The sequence below is a fragment of the Macrotis lagotis genome, chromosome X (genome assembly GCF_037893015.1).
Source record: "Macrotis lagotis isolate mMagLag1 chromosome X, bilby.v1.9.chrom.fasta, whole genome shotgun sequence".
Lineage (NCBI taxonomy): Eukaryota > Metazoa > Chordata > Mammalia > Peramelemorphia > Peramelidae > Macrotis > Macrotis lagotis.
This window is the reverse complement of record NC_133666.1, coordinates 652155431-652174426: the sequence shown is the minus strand read 5'-3', so window position 1 is coordinate 652174426 and position 18996 is coordinate 652155431. Positions and strand designations below refer to the sequence as shown.

At 44.2% G+C, this 18996-nt stretch overlaps 1 protein-coding gene across 1 annotated transcript; it reads right to left on the bottom strand.

Annotated features, from left to right (window-relative positions):
- Positions 1-980: 980 nt before the first annotated feature.
- Positions 981-18689, bottom strand: CDC34 (cell division cycle 34, ubiquitin conjugating enzyme). Its single transcript, XM_074204934.1, has 5 exons — positions 18167-18689; positions 12014-12100; positions 11249-11346; positions 9737-9871; positions 981-1253 (listed from the first exon to the last, which is right to left on the bottom strand). The coding sequence occupies exons 1-5, from the start codon at positions 18341-18343 to the stop codon at positions 1040-1042; spliced, it is 711 nt and encodes a 236-aa protein (XP_074061035.1). The 5' UTR covers positions 18344-18689; the 3' UTR covers positions 981-1039.
- Positions 18690-18996: the final 307 nt, after the last annotated feature.

Below are 18996 nucleotides of genomic sequence, written 5' to 3'. Positions count from 1 at the left end.
GACCACAGCCTTTGCCCTGCCAACTTCCTAGATGAGAAATGGCTTAGTTCTGAGCAGCTCTGGGAGTCTCTTCCTCCTCAAGCCACAAAGGGGTACTGACCTGAATTCACTTTAGTCACTGCTACTGATCCCGACAAGAGCCCGGGCACCTCCCCCTACACAGCACACAGTTCTCATAAAGTAGTTTTATTTAATATTTCAAACAAACTGAAGCAGAAATTGACGAAAAATGAATCCCCCCCCACCCACTCCTAGAAAAAAACCTGTCTGCCCTTCCCAGCCCCTGTGGGAGTCTGCAGCTGGAGGACCTGGGAGACCCCTCCAGGCCCTGGGGGCCCCTGCCTCAGAGCATGATCTGGGAGAGGCAGAACAGGAGAAGCCAGGCCCAGCAGGGCCCAGGATCTCTAAGGGTGACTCTGCCTCCCTCTAGTGGTCTGATGTAATGCTGCACGTATCCAGAGCAGGTGAGACTGGGGAGAACCCACAAAACCCAGCTCAAGTCTCTTCTGTCACCTGCCACCCATCCCTGGCTGCGGCACAGTAGCGAGACAGACCAGCAGGCAGCGTGACCCCTCCCCCCGCACCCCCCAATTGTAGCTGCTTCATTCTTCACTCACCTAATGCACACAAAAGCCTGTAGGATCCTCCTAGTCTCACCCAGACGGATGAAATCACCAGGAAGAAACAAAGGGAGCAAGGTCAGACCCCAAAACTTCCAGGCCCAAGGCAGCCCCTCCCCAGCAGGCCCCGCCTCCACTCCTCACAAACTGGAGAATGGGGCCTCAGCTTTAAGGATGAGGAAAAAGGGCCTGGAGGGAGGGAAGGGGGTATTCTTCTTTGAAGGGGAGGAAAAAAACACCCAAAACCCAAAAGGAGAAAAACCAAGATCAAACAGAAAACTAGAAACTCCCGTGAGGTAGAGAGTCTGTGTTCAGGGCTGTCAGGAGTCTAAGAGATTTCCAAGCGAGTCTCCGGGCTCCTTATCTGAGGTAAAATTTTATAAGTTTATTTCGGGCCCGGGGGTTGCAGGGAGGCGGTGTCAGGATTCCTCCGTGCCGGAGTCGTCCTCGTCATCCCCATAGCAGCTGTCGGCCTCCTCGTCCATATCATCATCCTCGTAGTAGTCGTCATAGAAGAGGTCTGAGCCCTCATCCGGCGCAGGGGCCTTGGTCTTCACACAATACTCAGCCAGTGTTGTGGGCACCTTGACCCCATCCCGTTCTGCATCGACCTTGGTCCCCAGGACCTGCTTCCTGAGAGAGAAGAGAAGAGGAGGAAGGGGGAATTAGGAGGCAGCAGAACACTATCCACCTCTGATGGATTCCAGCTCCACCCCTAACTCCTGGCATGATCTCTCTCTCTGGATCTCTGTAAAATGAAGATAATGCCACCTGCCTGTGAAAGATAAAAATCAAAGCATGGACATCAAGGAAGGGGGTGGAGAGGGGGAAGTGCCTCAAAGTGAAGAGGAAGGGCAGAATAAATGTATGCAACAAGGTCAGCAAGACAATATCAGCTGCTTTTTATTTCAGTGACCAGGATCCTCATAAAGTCTAAGGTTCAATAGGAAGGATAAGATAAAAAAAAATAACTTGAACACAAAAATGAGTGTGAAAATACATAATGTTCCTAAGAGTAGGGAAGGGCTCTGTGGAAGGTTTGGTAGCCCTGAGCAGGACCCCAGGATGAGGGAGACCTAACACATTACAGGAATTAGAAAACTGGCCCTGAAGTCAGGAGACTTTGGTTCAAACCCCTACCCAGGTCTAGACATCAGTTTGTGTAACTATAAAATGAAGGCAATGATTCAGATGATGAGTAAGGTTTGTCTGACATTCTCTAAGATCTGAAAACTTAGAACTGAAAGAGACCTTAGAATTCATTCTGTCCAATCTTATTTTGCTGAGATTTAAAATGAAATGAAATGGCCAAGGTGATCAATCCCCACAATTGACTTTAAAATCAGGTCCAGCACACTTCCTCATCTATCTATCATCATGCCTCTTGGGTTCTTTTCAGCTATAATGTCTTGTGCCTGAATAATGAGGAAGAATGCTGGGATATGTATGGAGGATGGTGATACTAATTTAGACAGATCACAGGGTACAGTATAAAGAGGAGAAAATGGAAGACAGCTAAGGAAACAGATTATCGAGGTTTTGATGAACAGGTTAAGAACTTTAGTCTTTGAAAAATGATTATTAACAGAATGTCCCTAAGCAGAGGAACAGTTTCTGAGATGTGAGTCTGAGAACCCTAGGAACACAGTAATTCCATTAATTAAAAAAAGGAAACTGAAAGAGAAGGGGAAAGGGAGAGGTAGAATGAGGTAAATTATCTGACATAAAAGAGGCACAAAAGGACTTTTGAAGCGGAAGGGAAGCGAAGGGATATGTGTATGGAGTATGGAGGGAACAAACCTTATTCTCATTGGAACTAGCTCAAAGAGATTGGAATCTCACACTCAGTTGGGCATAGAAATCTATCTTAAATAACTCTACAGAAAATTAGAAGGGAAGACATATTGGGGAGGTGGCAGTCAGAAGCAAAATACTTTTGAGGGGTAGGGTCAAAGAGAGAGAGAAGAACAAACAAAGGGAAAATAGGATGGAGGGAAATACAGTCATTACAACTAGGAAAAAATGCATAGCAAGTCTCCCTTGATAAGATCTCATTTCTCAAACATATAAACAACTGAGTCAAACTTATATAAATAAGAGTCAATCCCTAATTGATAAATGGTAAAAGGATATGAACAAGCAGCTTTCAGATGAAGTAATCAAAGCTATAAGTCATATAAAATTGCTCAAAATCATGATTAGAGAAATGAAAATTAAAATAACTCTGAGGTACCATCCTCACACTATCAGACTGGCTAATATGACAGAAAATGACTAATGTTAGAGAAGGCGACAGAAAACTGACACTAATTACTGTTGGTGAAGTAGCATACTGATTGCTTTAGAACAATCTGGAACTATGCCCAAAGGGCTATAAAACTATGCATAAAGATTCAACAGATTAAAAAAATGAAGAGGAAAAGGATCCAAGATGTGTGCAAAAATATAGCAGTTCTTCTGGGGTGGCAAAGAAATAGAAATTGAGATGTCTACTAATTGGGAAATAAGTTTTATATAGGACTGTGATGGAATACTATTGTGCTATTAAGAAATAACAAGCAGGATGACTCACAGAAAAACGTGAAAAGGCATGAACTGATGCAAAGTGAAATAAGCAGAACCAGGAGAATATTTTACAGTTACAGCAAAATTGTTAAGATGAACAACTGTGAATTACTTAGTTATTCTCAGCAATACAATGATCCAAGTCAAATTCAGAAGAATGATGAAGAAAATTCTATCCCATTTCCAGATAAAGAACTAAATTCAGATCAATGCAATTTTTTTCTTGAGTTTTTTGTCTGTGTTTTCTTTCATAACAGGACTTAACAGGGAAATACTTTGCATGACTGCATAAGTATATTCTATATACAATTGCTTGTCTTCTCAATATGGGGAAAGGGATAGAGGAAGTGGGAGGCAGAGAACTTGGAACTCAAAAATGTTTTAAAATGAATGAATGTTTAAAAATTGTTTTTATAAGTACTTGGGGAAAAACACAATATTAATTTTTTTTTAAAAGGAACTCTAAACAACAGACCAAGAGGAATACTGAGTTGAGGAACTAGTATATCTAGCAAAAAAATGGAAATGTGGTTCTGGAGCACAAAGAGAGATCATGGTCAGGACAAAGATATAGAAGGAGAGGTTTCTGAATAAACATACTAGTTCAAGTTGTGGGAGTAGAATAGATGAACATAAGAGAAGAATCCTAAGCAAAGGCCTGAGAGAATGCCTATGTTACATTTCTGTATATTTTAGAGATCATCATGATCTCTGGGTATAAGTGTATGTCTTTTATCTAACTAGCTGAGAATTAAAGCTGTTAAAATGGCTTTAGGATGTCCTAAAAAACAGAGGAATTATCTCCCTTTGCAGGCCAGACTGCTGGACCACAATGGTCTCTAGGCATTCCTGAAAAAGATAGGGATGAATGATTATCCCTATGCACCAGGATACTTGGCCTCCTTGAAGAGATGCTCCCAAGGAATGGCAATCTTAGGAATAAAACCTTGGATTGGGGCAGTTAGATGGCATTGGCCTTGGAGTCAGGAGTACCTGAGTTCAAATCCAGCCTCAGACTCTTAATAATTACCTAGTTGAGTGACCTTAGGCAAGTCACTTAACCCCCACTGCCTCGCAAAACAAACAAATAAATAAATAAACAAACAAACAAATAAATAAATAAAACGCTTTGAATTATGCATTGATACTGTACTTGAAATCCTGCCACTTCCCATATAGAAGCACTGTCTCTATAGATTGTAAGAGTTGTGAATTTCACCTCCTCCATTCTTGAGTGTGCAGGAGAACATCTAGATCCTTGGAAAGAATTACAATACAGATAATATACAATCTGATGTGATGAAGATGAAGTCTGCCCTTCTCAAAGAGGCCCATGACATCAAGGAGGTGATGCTATGATATGTGCATGAATTGGATTTAAGTGAGGGAGGGCTGTGCTAAATCACCAGCCTCACTTTCTCCTCTAGAGTCAGAAATGAATCAAGAAGATTGGAAATGGCCCTGGATGTGAGGCAAGCAGGGTTAATTGACTTGCCCAAGGTCACCCAGATAGAAAGTATCTGGATGATGGTTAGATCTGAACAAGGTCCTCCTACCTTCAGGGCCAGCTCCATGTAGCTGCCCTATTTCAGTCACAGTTCTTGGATTGGTCTCAGGACTGAAGCTCAAGGCATTGGGAAGGTTTGATCAGGACCTAAATCACTTTTTTTTTAGGTTTTTGCAAGGCAATTGGGGTTAAGTGGCTTGCCCAAGGCCACACAGCTAGGCAATTATTAAGTGTCTGAGGCTGGATCTGAACTCAGGTACTCCTGACTCCAGGGCTTGTGCTCTATCCACTGCTCCGCCACCTAGCCACCCCCAGACCTAAATCATTTAATTGAGCTTGGAAACCAATTCCAATAAATTGGAAAGCATCTCATAGAGTGATACATATAAGCCTGATAGAAAAGGTAAATGACTATATCTTCTTCATAGGAAAGGAAGGATTAGGTACTTTGTCTACAAGAGATCAAGCAAGACCTAGGAAGCCAGAGTCTCAAAATTATTTCACCTCTCAGTTCCCATTTCCTAGTAAAGCTGGAATGATAATTCTTATTATGTCCCAGGGTGTTGGGAAGATCAAAGAAACCAAAGTGCTGCATAAATATGAGTTGTGAAAACTATCTTTTCTTTTTTCCTTTAGGTTTTTTGCAAGGCAATAGGGTTAAGTGGCTTGCCCAAGGCCACACAGCTAGGTAATTATTAAGTGTCTAAGGCTGCATTTGAACTCAGGTCCTCCTGACTCCAGGGCCGGTGCTCTATCCACTGTGCCACTTAGCTGCCCCCGAAAACTATCTTTTAAAACAACTTATTCTTAAGCCATGAACAGGTCAAAGAACACACCCAGAGGCAAGACACTGAGTATCATGAGGGGCTAGTTTTGGTTTCTTCAGTGCTAGATGTGGAGAATTCCAAACTTCTATTCCAACTTAGGCCAAGTTAGATTATCTCATTTGAAGGGGTTACTGGGAATTATCCAATTAAGAATTTACTGATTAAGAAGGTGACGAGCATACTGCTTATGGCATCTGTAAAACCTCATTCAAAGACAGCTACCTTGACCAGAAAGCTTTCAGATTTCCTCTAGCTAGAAGCAATCCTTTCATTCCTATTATATTATGGCACCTTTTAACTTCTCATAATAGATTTTATACTAATAGCTACATGTGTACATGTCTTAACCAAGATAATGTGTGTGATGGACTGGAAAGAAGCCCTGAGCTTGGGAGTCAAGAGAAGCTGGCTTCAATCTCCCTGGAGGGCTGATTCTAGCTGTGTGACAATGGAAAAATCATTCAATTTTTCTCAATCTATCAATACAAATTTATTAAGTGTTTTACTATATGGGGCAACTAGGTAGTGCAGTGAATAGAGAACTGGTCCTGGAGTTAAGAGGTGTTTACTATGTGCTAGACTCTGCTGCTGGGGATAAAAAAAAGAAAAACAAAAACAAAAAAATCTCGAAGCCCATATATTCTAGCAGGAGAAACAAGTACATGTGTCTCAATAGTGCTTTAATGGTTTTAAACTGCACCAAGATTTTTGGGATCCTCTGGCTAAAACTATATACAAAAATATCGACAGAAAAAAATATAAATTAAATACTTAACAGTTAAAAATACAAAGAAATTAAGGGATGGGAGGGAGAAAAAGAGGCATTAACATTTGGGAATGAAACAAGCAAAGTTTCATGCTATACAGTGATCAAAGTCAATTTCAAAAGATGTGATGGTAAATCATCCAGATCCAAAGAACAAACTATCGAGTCTGAATGCAGATCAAAGCATACAATATTTTTACTTTATTAAAATTTGTTTTTGTTAATTCTTTCTCATGATTTTCCCCCTTTTGTTCTAATTCTTTTTTCACAACTTGACTAATATGGAAATATGGTAAGCATGATTGTACATGTATAACCTATATCACATTACCTGCTGTGTTTAGGGAAGGAGAAAAAATGGAACTTAAAATTTATCTGACAAGAAAAAGAATACTGAAAACATATATATGTATGCACACACATACACACAAAATTAGAAAAAAATAAAATATCAAAAAAAAGCTTCATGTAGAAGGTAGTATATGGCTGTTATCTGAAGGAAGAAAAGGGTTCTATGAAGCAGAGGTAAGCAAATAGGTTCATAGATGGGAGATGTGGTGCTGTGTGTAAGGAAAAAGAGATCAGTTTTGTTCAATTGATAAAGGGAAGAAATATATAAGGTTGGAAAAGAAAAGGGGGATAGACTGTGAAAGTCAAAAAAGTTACTATTTTATCCTAGACACAAAAGAGAGCCACTGGAGTTTACTGAGGAGAGGCGTGATAAGATTAGGATCTAAATTAAAGAAAATCACCTTGGCATCAGTGTGGAAGCCGAACTGAATTAGGGAGATCTGAGACAGGGAAATCATGGCAACACTTAAACAAGAGGTGAAGGAAGGCACGAACTAAGGTAGCAGCTGTTAGTGGAAAGGAGTTGGATATGAGCTATGTTGTTGGAGAGAGAATTGACAAAATCTGGCAACTGACTGGCTCTGTGAGGTAAGAGATGGAGGACTAGACGTCAGCACCAAATTTAGGAACCCAGACTGGGAGATCAGAAGAATTGGTGGTGCTTTTGGAAAGTCTGGAAGAGGGAGGACCTGTTTGGGGAAAAGAGGAGTCTTGTTTTAGACATGATGAGTTTAAGATTTTTCCAGGGTTATCCTAGTTTGAAATTCCCAATAGTCAGATGAAAATGAGAAGAGATAAAATTGGATATTATTTGCATATAGATGATAATTAAAGCCACAAGGGCTGAGGAGGCCAAACAAATGAGAATCTGTAGAAACGGAGAAGGGAAGAGGGCTCAGGACAGCATCTTAGGACACCCCTCCCCTCCCCCCCCCACACAATAAAAAGAGGGGCAGGATATAGAGAGGGTAAGACAGCAAAGTAGACTTTACTTGGGTATAATGAAAATCCACAGGAGAGTATCCAAGAGGGGAAGGTAGTCGATACTGTCAAATGCAGTCAAAAGAAGTCATGAAGGGTAAAAAACAGGAAAGGGCAGTTTCAATTTGAGAGCAGAATTGCAAAGGAAAGCAAGTGAGACAAGGAATACAAAAAAACTTTTTCCAGGAGTTTGAATAATGGAGGTAAGATATAGGATGATAGTTTTTGGGGATGGCAAAATCTAGTGAAGGTTTTTAAGGATAAAAGAAACTTGGGCATATTTCAAGGCAGTTGGTAGAAAAGGAAGGACTGTAGAGAGAGGATAACCTGCTAAAACTCAGGGCTAACCTGAGTGACTGCTAAAGAATATGGAGAGAGGGGAAGGTCAAAGTCATGCAGTTCAAAGGTCATCAGCTACACAAAATCCTTCCTGATCCCTAATGGGTAGTTGCCCCTTCTCTCCAACTACCTTTACTTACTCTACATTTATTCTTGATGTGTTTATTTAGGTATTTCCTGCCTACCCAAAATCTATGAGAAATGGACTCAATTTTCTTAGTTAAAAAAAAAAAAAGATGAGGTTCTCAGCTGAGAAGTCAGAGATTATAAGAATACTGAGGAAATGATTAAAGGAGGATTGAAATAAGAACTAGCAATTAGAGAGTTGCAGTGAGGGTCTAGTTGAGACTGGACAACATAAATTTGAGGTATACCCTTACAGTACAGTAGAGAAGGGTAGTGGGAATAATCTAAGGTCAGGGTTTGTCAAGGGATGAGTGACAACAAGATAAAAGTCAAAGGAACCAAGAGGAAAAGGTAGAATTGAATTAGCTACAAACTCAAGGTTAGGAGGGGAAGAAAGTGAAAGGAGAGCAAAAGTCAAAAATGACGGAAGAACTAGGTTAGTTGGGAGTTAGAACACATTTAGGAGAGATGAGATGGAAGGGAAAATGTAATGACAGAAAGAGAAACACACTGAGGCAACGGTGATGAGGATGTGGCTGAAAGGGTTGGTGTCTATGAAGTCACTCCAAGGGCACAGAGGGAAAGGCTAAGTAGATTTGGAATGGAACAATTATGGTGAAGGGTTGAGGAAGATGGGGAGACCAGGAGGCTGGAAGAAGGGAGGCAGAGTCAAAATCAATGTCATGTCCTGAGAAAGTACTGAGAAACAACCCACCTTTCCTCTCTACTTTGTTCAAGACCTCTGACCTCCCCTCCACCTTCAGTTCTCTCTCAGACCAGTACTCAGGTTCTCTCCTATTCTCTAGTTCTCATCCTTCTCCATCTTCCCCCATCCATGTCTATTCCTTCTCCAGCTACCCCTACTGCCTTCTCTGGAATTCCCAATCCTGTGATAGTCTATTTTTAACATTCTACCACAATGAACAAGCTTCCCTTCATTCAGGACGTTTTCATATTCTCATATTCCTTCCTCTTGATATAAGTTCTCTCTGAACCTCAGTTTCTTCCTCTATAAACTAAGGATAAGAGAATCACATCACTTCAAGAGTTAGAAGGGAATTTAGAGGCCCTCTAGACTAATGGGAGACTATGTGTGTGTGTGCACACAGACACACACACACACACACACACACACATACTAGCTTTTATGTGAAGACTGCCAAGAAAGAGGCACCCACTGCCTCCTAGATCACTCAGCATGTAGTAGGTGACTAATAAATAGTTACTGACTGACTGATCAGAGCCCTTACTTCAAAGGCTTCTTGTACGATTCAATTGAGACAATGAACTGAAAGTGTTTGGCAAACTTTAAAATGCTATAGCCAGTTACAACAGTTGTCTCCATGAACACAGGTAAGCACTAACTAGGTTTTCCATTGCAGGTATTTAATATTTGTTGAATAAGAAAACTCTTCCATGTCCATATGGACTGCTTGCAGTCTGCCTGCCTACCAGTGGCCCTATGTGGTAAATGGAAGAACCCAGGCCCCAAGTTTGAAAGACAAGGGTCTGGTCATCTTGCCTGCCTCTGCTCATCCGGGGGAGGAGGACAAGGAATCCTCTACGCTCTTCCACAGTAGTTGTGAAGAGATTCTATGCCAACTAAAGAATCATAGGAATGTGAAGGGCCTGACAGGCAGCTCCCCCAACTTACCGGATGATGTCTGTATATTCCCGGTCCTTCCCTTTGCTGTCTTTCCATTTCCTGTACATCACGGAAGCATCCACATTGGCTGGTGAGAAGGTATTGGGCTCATTTAGGAGGGAGATCACGCTCAGGAGGATGGTCCTACCCAGCAAAGGAAGATTGGGAAAATTATACTGACATCGTCTACTTATAAAGCATCCCAATGCTGAGACCCTCCCATAGCTACAGAACCTTTCAGAATGACAGACCCTTCTCAGGGCACACAGAAATGAAGCCCACCCAACATGCCATGGAAGTAGGAGAATGCCTGTTATGGGGATAAGACAGAGACCCTAAAGAGGAAGCCTCTGGTGGAAAAGGGGATATTTCCAAGTAACTGACTGAGAAGGGATGTGGCTCAATGGATGAGGAACAGGGAGGTATAAAGCAGAGTGCTGCATTTGGAGTCAAAAAAATTGGCTCTGCAAAACTCATTCCCTATGTGATCCTGGGCAAGTTTCTTCTCTTGGTCTCAGCTTTCCTGGACTCAGCAGCCCAAGATCCCATTCCTAATCTAAATCTATGATGCTAAGGCTATATGACAGCTGTGTTTGGATCTTTAGAGAATCTCAGCATTGGAAGGACCTCAGAGGTAATCTACTTCACTCTGTAGTGAACAAGAATCCCCTCACGATATCCTCAAATAGTCAATCGTTTTTCTTGAATTTTTCTAGTGAAAGGGAACCAACTCTAGACCGGTTTTCTTTTAGACAGTTCTAATGAATTGTTAATTAGCTTTTCTTCACAATACATTCTTTACATTTAGAAATCTGCCTCTATGAGCTCCACAAGAGCAGACACTATGTTACAACTAAAATTTTATTTTCCTTAGTGCTTCTGCACACAGTATGTACTTAATGTTTGCTGAATAAATGAAAGGAATGAGAAATTCAAGCCTTTTATTTCTGCTAGTAGTATATTACTGTCTGTGCACCTGGTGTTAAGGTCTGGCCAAGACATAAACATTCCCTCTGCTATCTTCATTTTTCTCCCTCACTAAATTGCTGTGGGATATTGGGCAAATCCTTTCTCCTCCAAAGGTCTGTTTTCTGATCAGTAAAATAAGGAAGGTGCCCCAAATCTTCAGTGTCCCCTTTCAGTTCTGACATTCCATAAATCTATTAGATGATGAGGGATTTGCACAGCTTCAGTCCTCACTCTCCCCTTCTCTCTCTACAGATGTCCCAACCTGTGATCCCTTCAAAGGAATGCTTTGGTCTTTTAAGCTCAGTGATTTCTAGGGAGAAGCAGAGAGATGCCAGGTGAATTGATATCCAAAAACAACTCCTCAGAGGTCATTAACAAGGGAGTGGTCAAGTGATCCCATCTGGACCAGGAAGGTTTTGCTGCACTTAAGATCTAGCAGGTCCAACTTATCTTTGGGGAGAATTTTAACTCAGTGTATTCTTTCTAAGACTTTTATGGTCATGAATCAATCCCCTCTTTAGTAGGACTTACCTTCCCTTGGGGGGAACTCACCTGACATTTTGGGTGGGGTTCCACCGCTCAGAAGGAAGCTCTCCACTCTGGGGATCATCTACTGGAGGGTGGAGGATTGAGATACAAACATCCCCAGTCTGGTCATATGCAAAGGGAGGGAGAGGAGGGAGAGAGAGGGGGGGGGGGGGGAGAAGAGACTAATTAGCCTTTATAGTCAGCCCAGAAATTCAAGTCCTTTTCTGGTGGAGATGTGTCACATTGATGTTAGAAACAAGGACCTTTCCTCAAATAAACCCTGCCCTTCTCTGGCAGAAGACAAGAGTCATTTACATGCCCAAAGACAGCCTCAAAGACCAGGATGGACAGCCCAAGCTAATTTCTTGCGTCATTTGCCTGACTTAAGGCTCCAGCTACCTGCTTATCCATATCCACGCTATTTTCCAAATTGAAACACCCTCCACCCTGAAACTGGCTTCAAGTCAGACACTAAACTGGTCCAGTCCCCAGGGCAAGTGTCAGCTTGTAAAAGACAATAAATGCTTTGGGATATAGCATGAGGCAGTCTCATCTCCACTCTCCTTTTAAACCTCAGAGGAAGGCTGTGCACAGAGGCAGTCAGCAGATTGCAGATTCTTTGAGGGTGGGGCACTCACTGCCTTTTGCTTCTCTACTACCTATCAGCATATAACACAATGCAAGTCATACAGCAGGCATGTAAATACTTGTCCTACTACTGAGTACCCTTGGGGAAGGACTCATAAAAACCTCAGGAATCCCAAAGGGTAGAAACAATCTGGGGCTTACCTCATAGATGTTCGGGTGCCACATTTTTGTGAGGAACCGGAAAGCTGGTGGAGAGTAGGGGTAATCAATAGGAAACTTGAGGCGGGCCTGAGGAAGGAAGTAATAGGGGAAAAAGAATGAGAAAAGAATAAAAGCATGTTCCTGTCTCCCAGTAAAGCAGAAAAAGTACCAGCCTTCTCCTGAGTTCCAATCCTGCCTCCAAGGTGATTGGGCAAGCCAGTTAACTTCTTCAAAACTTCTTCAAACCTAAGATTCCTGACCTTGAAAATGGGACAATAACACTAACGATCCTATCTCTGAGGATCAAAAGTGCTTTGGGAACTTTAGAGTGTAAAGAGTTAATGCTATTATGGTGTAATATTGTAAGTAAACTGGACTGGGAGTCAGTAGACCCCCCCCCCCCCGGAGTTTTAGGCCTGAGTCTGTGACTTATTCTATGACTTCAGCAATTCACTTCACTTTTCTAGCCTTGGTCATGGAAGAAAAGAGACCCATGTCCCCAAAGATAGGTATAGAATTCTTCCTATACTCTTCCCCTTCCCCGCCCTTTTCATGCTAGCTTAAACATCTAGTCCCTTGACAAAATCCCATGTTGATATGAGGACAGTAACCCTCAGGAGTCTACCTGGAATAGAGCCTGCTCTCTATACAACAAATTTCAGATCTCAGGCATCCTTCTGGGCTCCTAACAGCAGAGTGCCTATCATTTATTTCTTCCCTGACAAAATTATCACTCAAGTTACCCTTCCCCTTTCTAACCTTGTGACCAGACCCCAAAGTTCTAGACTAGAAGTGTCTGCCAGAAGTACAGCTCATGGCCCCACTTGGCCTTGGTAAGGGAATGAATTCTCTGCCAACACACAGCTGGGTTTCTAATGGTCCTTGGAACGACCCAATAAGCTTGCAGAAGCACTTTTTTGCTCAAGGACTTTAAAGAGGGCTTTTTAAAGAGGATCTTGATTTAAGAAAGTTCAATTTTCTCTGTTGGCTATGACTTGAGCACAGGCCTCTGATGTAACCTATGCCAGTGTGTTGCAAAACCTTTTGTGATGACAGCTTTGTTGTCTTCCTCCTTGGCTGACCAGCTGGTAAAGCAGGTAAACAGAGGAAGTACAACTCAGATGTTTTTGTGTATTTGAAGCAGCTAAGGATGGACTGGCCCTGAATCTCAGTTGCTTGAAATACATTTGAAGAGCTGTACCTAGAGGCAAATGGCATCTCTATTTGTGATAAAGGACAATCGCAGAGATATTTCTGGGAGAATCATTTTACCCAGCGATAACCCTTCAAAGATACAGCTGAATGCCACATCATCCCCAGCAGTCCCCTCCTGTACCCAAGTTCTGTGAACCTCTTTTAGAAAAATTAAACACAGGGAGTTATTAGTTCATAGACACTAGATTCCACTCAATATCTCAACTCTTAACACTGACTTCAAATTCAGAGAACAAAGCGTTTTTGGGGCTGGATCTGAAAGAAGCAATCTTTAAGAAAAGACTGTAGCAGGTACACTATGATACAGGTTATACTCCTCAGAAGAGATTCATTCTAATCTATCCCTGCTGAAAAGCAAATCTAGAGTTGGTGACAAAGCAATAAAATCATACTTATGTTCACTCCTTCTGACTGAGACCTTCTAGCAGATTTATTCTAATTAGGGTTCAAGCAGAAAATTGGTGACCTACCTCCAAAAAGAATGGGAGAATAATTTCTTAAGAACAAAAAGATATGGAACTTGGACAAGTAAAGGTTGGAAGACCTTTCATTTGGTATAGTTTATAATATTCTTATACATTCCATCACATGAACACGAAGCAATGAATGAAAACTTTGCACTAATTTCTTAAGTGCTCAGTCTGTGCCAAGCACTGGGCTGAGTCATGTCCTCAAGGAGTTTACACTCTAATAGGGGAAGCAGTAAGTAAAAGGGAATCAATGTTCAGAGAGGAATACTTTGGTCCAGAAAGTTACGTAGATGAGGGTGTAAGGCAGGAGACTGACACACCCCATCCAGGAACAATGGCAGAGTTGATCTGAACATGATTCATGGTCATGCTGAATTCTCTGTGAGCTAATTCTATGCTTCTCTCTCTAGGTCTTTTCTCCCTTGTCTGTAGAAACAAAAAGGGACAAACTAGATGCTCTTTTTAAGGTTCCTTTTCCAACTCAGTCTATGAACTTGTATGAAATCCATGGAACTGATCCAGGAGGCAGTGTCTAATAGGGAACAACAAATAAGAGATTATTCTAAGAAACAACAGAGAGACATCAGCAAAGGTCACAGGTAGGATTCTGGGTTATTCACTCAAAGGTATAGTTAGCTGGTTATATCACACAACCAGTTGCTTCCTAGCAAGCAAAATAGTTTTTTCAGAAAATGGTTAAACAATTTACTATCTCTGAAGAAGACAGGATTTTCAGCACAAATGCTGGTCCCATTCCCCAAGAACAACCTCCTTTTCTCTAGAAAGAGGTGGTAGGGGGGGAATCAGATCCAGGCTGATAGACCCAGTTCAGGTCTGCAAACCAGAGTTCTCATCCTGAGTCCCAACCTAGGTCCTTTAGATTTCACCTCAGACCAAAAACAAACACCAGTCACACTGGCCCGTGAGACTTCTGGAATTACACCCTTTACAAAAGTGGCAGCTGGGCCTTCGGCCCATTGGGTAATAGCCGTTAAAAGATTAGCACAATAATGCAAACACAGACATCTGCCTTGCCAGCACCAGTTTTCCCCTTGCCTGCCACCCCCAGAACAGCCTCACTGATCTCTCATGGTTGATCTGGCTCAGTCACAACTTCAACCTGCCCTCTGGGCCAAGGCAAATCCAGGATGCCTTGGACCTGTGGGGGAAGGGAGGTAGCTTTGAAGTCAAGACCAGGATCTGAAAGCCTGTCCATGTTCAAAAAAAGATGTTTTAATACATGGTTCTGGATTTGACCCATGGAACCAGGACTGACCTCTTATCTGGAATCCTATTCCAGTTCTCATCCAGATCTCTGTGGCATCTCCCCACCCCCTCACCCTCCAAACTGGATAGACTAGAACCAGAGTTGACTAAAATCTAAACCATTTGGAATTTTAATATTCCTGGTGATAAAATATTGCCCATAAAAACAGGAAAAAAAAATTACTAAGGTTGCCAAAACCCCAAAGTTCAGGTCTCTGATGAAACTGTTCATCAACATACATTGAATAGAATTTGCTGGTCTTAGGGTCACCAGAACAGAGGGAAAATGGGAAGCCTGTATTTTAGGGTTAAACATAAGCCCTGACTTTTCCCTATGAATGCCCAGGATATTAAAATCCTTATCATAAAACCTAAAGAAAAGTAAACCTCCTCCAAGAGGTGTCTGTCTAGTTCCATTTTTAAGGGAGGCAATGAAGAAGCAGATCTTTACACAGGCCTTGCAGGAGCTAAACAAGCAACAGGGTCCTGGCCGGGAAGTAAGATGAGTTGGTTTTTTTTTTTTTGCCTGCATGGGGTTTGAGGGGTTACTAAGTTGCTCTATGAGCTGCATCTGTGGGGGACCCCTTTTTCCTGAGCTGGCCTGTTACAAATGGGATTGGGAACAGGGAAGGTGAACCTCATCTCCAGAAATGCCAGTGTGGCTGCTCTCAGTCCTTTTTTGGTTGGCCAGAGCAGCCTGTGATATTTTTGTTGGAAGCCTCCAGGTAACAGCCTTCTGGGTCCAGCAGACAGACAGAAAGCCTGCTTCCAACTCAGCTCCAAATCATCCTCCTCCCCCAAGCCAGACCCTGTGTTCTCCAACAATAGGGCACTCTGCACTCCACTAGCTCCAAAGGACACCATGAGGTACTGGAGAGCTGCTCTATCCAAAGCTCTTTGTTTCCTCTGGGGAGGGGAGAAGAATGGGAAAGGGGAAAACAGGGTAAGAAGCATGAAGATAGCAAGGTGAAGAAACAGAAACCCAGAATTAATGAAAAGGCATCACATCAAACATCCTAAATGAGAACATGGGAAAAGTATTCCTTTCTTTTTAGGGTAGGAAAGAATAGAGGGAAAATATCAGAGGGGTGGTGGTGGTAGTTCAGGAGTAAGGACAAAAAAGATGAATGAATGGACTTGTCTAAGGGACATGTGGTAAAGGATAGGAAAATTAAGGTTGGGAAGGAAAAGGTTAAGAGAGGAGATACCCCCCCCCAGGGACAAATTTTGGGGGGGGGGGTGGGTAAGTGGGGGGGAGTATTAAAATAAAGGAAATTGATTACTCCTGGTACAATATCTGATGGAAATGAATCAGAAAACTGAGAGAGATGTTGTATGTATAAGATGAAGAAGAGAGGGACCTGGGAAATGGCTGTGGGGTATATGAGAAGAAGGAACCTCTCTTGAATGGGAACATGCTTGTATGTGCACACATGCCCATGGAAAAGATAGGGAAACCACATATGCATGTATGTTGTGTGATATGAAAATCTAATCTATGAAATAAGTGTAGGAGTTTGTGCATGTAAGGCAAGGGAGTGGAGCATGTTTATATAAGAGATGGTGGAACTTAGTGTGAGGCATGTTTAAAAGAGAGGAACCGTGTGTGTGTGTGTGTGTGTGTGTGTGTGTGTGTGTGTGTGAAAGAAAGGGGAATCTGAGGACATATAGGTGTTGTGGAAGAATCTAGTCTCTATGTGGGACAACCTTTCCTCTGTGCATGTGGGCTGTGTATAAGAAATGATGGAATCCTTAGTGAATGGGTTTGTTATGTAAGGGATAGAGGTATCCTCCATGTATGTAAGAGATGAGAAACTATCAGGTGTGTATATAATAAGAAGGGAGAACATCAGGCATGTGTGTAAGAGATGGGAGTATCTATTCTGTATGTGCATGTAGGGAAAATATGCAGGGTGAAAGAGATAAGAGAAGCTATTGTGTGTGCTTGTATAAGAGATGAGAGAATCTATCATGCATATGTGTATGAGCAACAAGAATGTATTGTATGTGTACACGAAGAAATCTATTCTATATATGGGATACAAAAGAAAATCTATCGTATGTATGAAGAACCTAGGTGGTGCAGATAGATGTGAGACTAACATGTAAAAGAATCTATTGGATTCAATGGATCACAGACAATATAATTATGTATGTTGTGTCCATGGGGAGTGTCTATCGAGTATGTATGCTTGTGTTTGAAGAATATATGGGGGAAGAATCTATTGGGTGTATGAGGGACAGACGATCATCTTTCTTCTGTGGGAGAATCTTTTGTGTGAACATGAGTAAGAAAGGAAAATAACACAATGCTTGTGTAAGAGAGAGGAGAATCTATCATGCAGAATGTACATGTGTCTCTTTGGTAGCATGTGCACACAGAATATCATATGATATGTGACATGTATGTATATATACACTTATGTAAATGTGTGAGAACTTATCCTTCATATATTCCTTTGTATGGGAAAGATCTAGTCTCTGCATGGGGGGTGGGGTGAAGGGAGAAAGAGAATCTACCCTGCTTCTGTCTCCAGATATATAGTAAAATCCTGCTGTGTATTATATGAAAAGGAAAGATTCCATCAACCTTTCAGACGAAAGCAATAGTAAGAACCTACCAAGGAGGGGATGAAGTATGAAAAGATAGGAAAGCAATCACCATGCAAGGTGGGAAACTACCCAAGTAGAAGCAAGGTAAAAAGGCAGAAGAACTTGCCATCGGGGGGAAGAAAGAGACTGAAAACCTACTACAATCCCCTAGCAGTGGGGGCCCGGAGCATGGGAGGGTGAGGGATAGGGTCTGCGGGGAGGCTGCGCTTTAGGAGACGGGCAAACATACCACGGAGGAGTAACTGAGAGAATCTGCCATTGTGTGCGTGGGGGGCGAGGTGGAAGAGATGGGGTGGGCTGAGGGGTGGGGGTGGTAAGAGAAGGAGGAACCTGGGGGGTTGGGGATCTACTGTGGGGGAGCCACCACAGGGGCAAGGTAAGAGGGGGTGAATCCGCCACTACAGATGGGGCCGCTTCCCGGGGCGGAGAGAAAAGGAGCCCGGCAGGGAGGGGTAGGGGACGGGAAAACCGTCGGGGAAGGGGCCTGCTCTGGGGAGGAGAAGGGCCGGGGCGGCCCACGGAGTCTGCCACGGGGGCACCGCGGCGGGGGGCGGCGGGGAGGGAGCCGGGGGGCCGCTCTCCGCCTTACCTTGAAGTAGCCGCCCTCGTAGTAGGTGTTGGGGGGCCCGAAGATGGCCACCTCCCAGTTGTACAGGTCGCCCTCGTCCACCAGGGTCACCCGGAAGCCCTCGACCGGCTCCTCCTGCAGCCCCTTGAGCTCCAGGAGCAGCGCCTTCTGCGAGCTGGGCACCAGCGGCCGGGCCATGGCGGCGGGGGCGGCGGCGGCGGCGGCGGCGGCGGCGAGGGTCGGGGCGGCGGCGGCGGCGGCGGCGGCGGCGGCGGCGGGGACCGGGGCCGAGGTCGAAGGGCCGGGCTGGGCCGCGTCGGGGGAACTAGGCCGCACGGCCGCCCCGGGCTCGCGTGACGGGCCGGGCCGAACGCTCTGGGCGGGGGGGGAGGAGGAGCCGCCGCCGCCGCCACTGCCGGGAGCCGCCGCCTCCGAGACCTGAACCCCCGGGTGCTCCACTCGCTCTGGATGCCCGCTCCCCCCCCAGCCCAACCCAGCCCGGCCCCCCGCTCCGCCCGCTCCGCCCCCGGCCTCGCCCGCCCCTCAGCCCGCCCTCAGCCTCCGCCTCCTCCGCCTTCCCCTTCCCCTAGTCCTCAGGTCGCTGCCCGCGCGGGGCACGCCGGGAACTGTGGTCCGCTCCGGCCCCGCCGGCCGCGGGGCGCCTGCGCCGGGCCGCCCGCCTGCCTGCCCGCCCGCCCCCCCGCTCCGCTCGTCGGGCCCGCCTGCCCTCCGCGCCGCTTCTGCCCGCGCCTGCGCCTGCGCCCGCGCCTGCGCCGGCGCCACCCCGCCGGCTACCGCGAGCCCGTTCCCCCCCCCTCCCGACCGGCCTATCCAAGGGGGAGAGGAGAGGG

Excerpts from the sequence above, each read along its gene's own strand:
- CDC34 (XM_074204934.1), bottom strand. The coding sequence starts at position 18,343 with ATGGCCCGGCCGCTGGTGCCCAGCTCGCAGAAGGCGCTGCTCCTGGAG. Across the intron at positions 11,347-12,013 it reads GGCACCCGAACATCTATGAG|ACTGGGGATGTTTGTATCTC; the intron begins GTAAGCCCCAGA and ends GCATATGACCAG. Across the intron at positions 1,254-9,736 it reads GAATATACAGACATCATCCG|GAAGCAGGTCCTGGGGACCA; the intron begins GTAAGTTGGGGG and ends CTTCTCTCTCAG.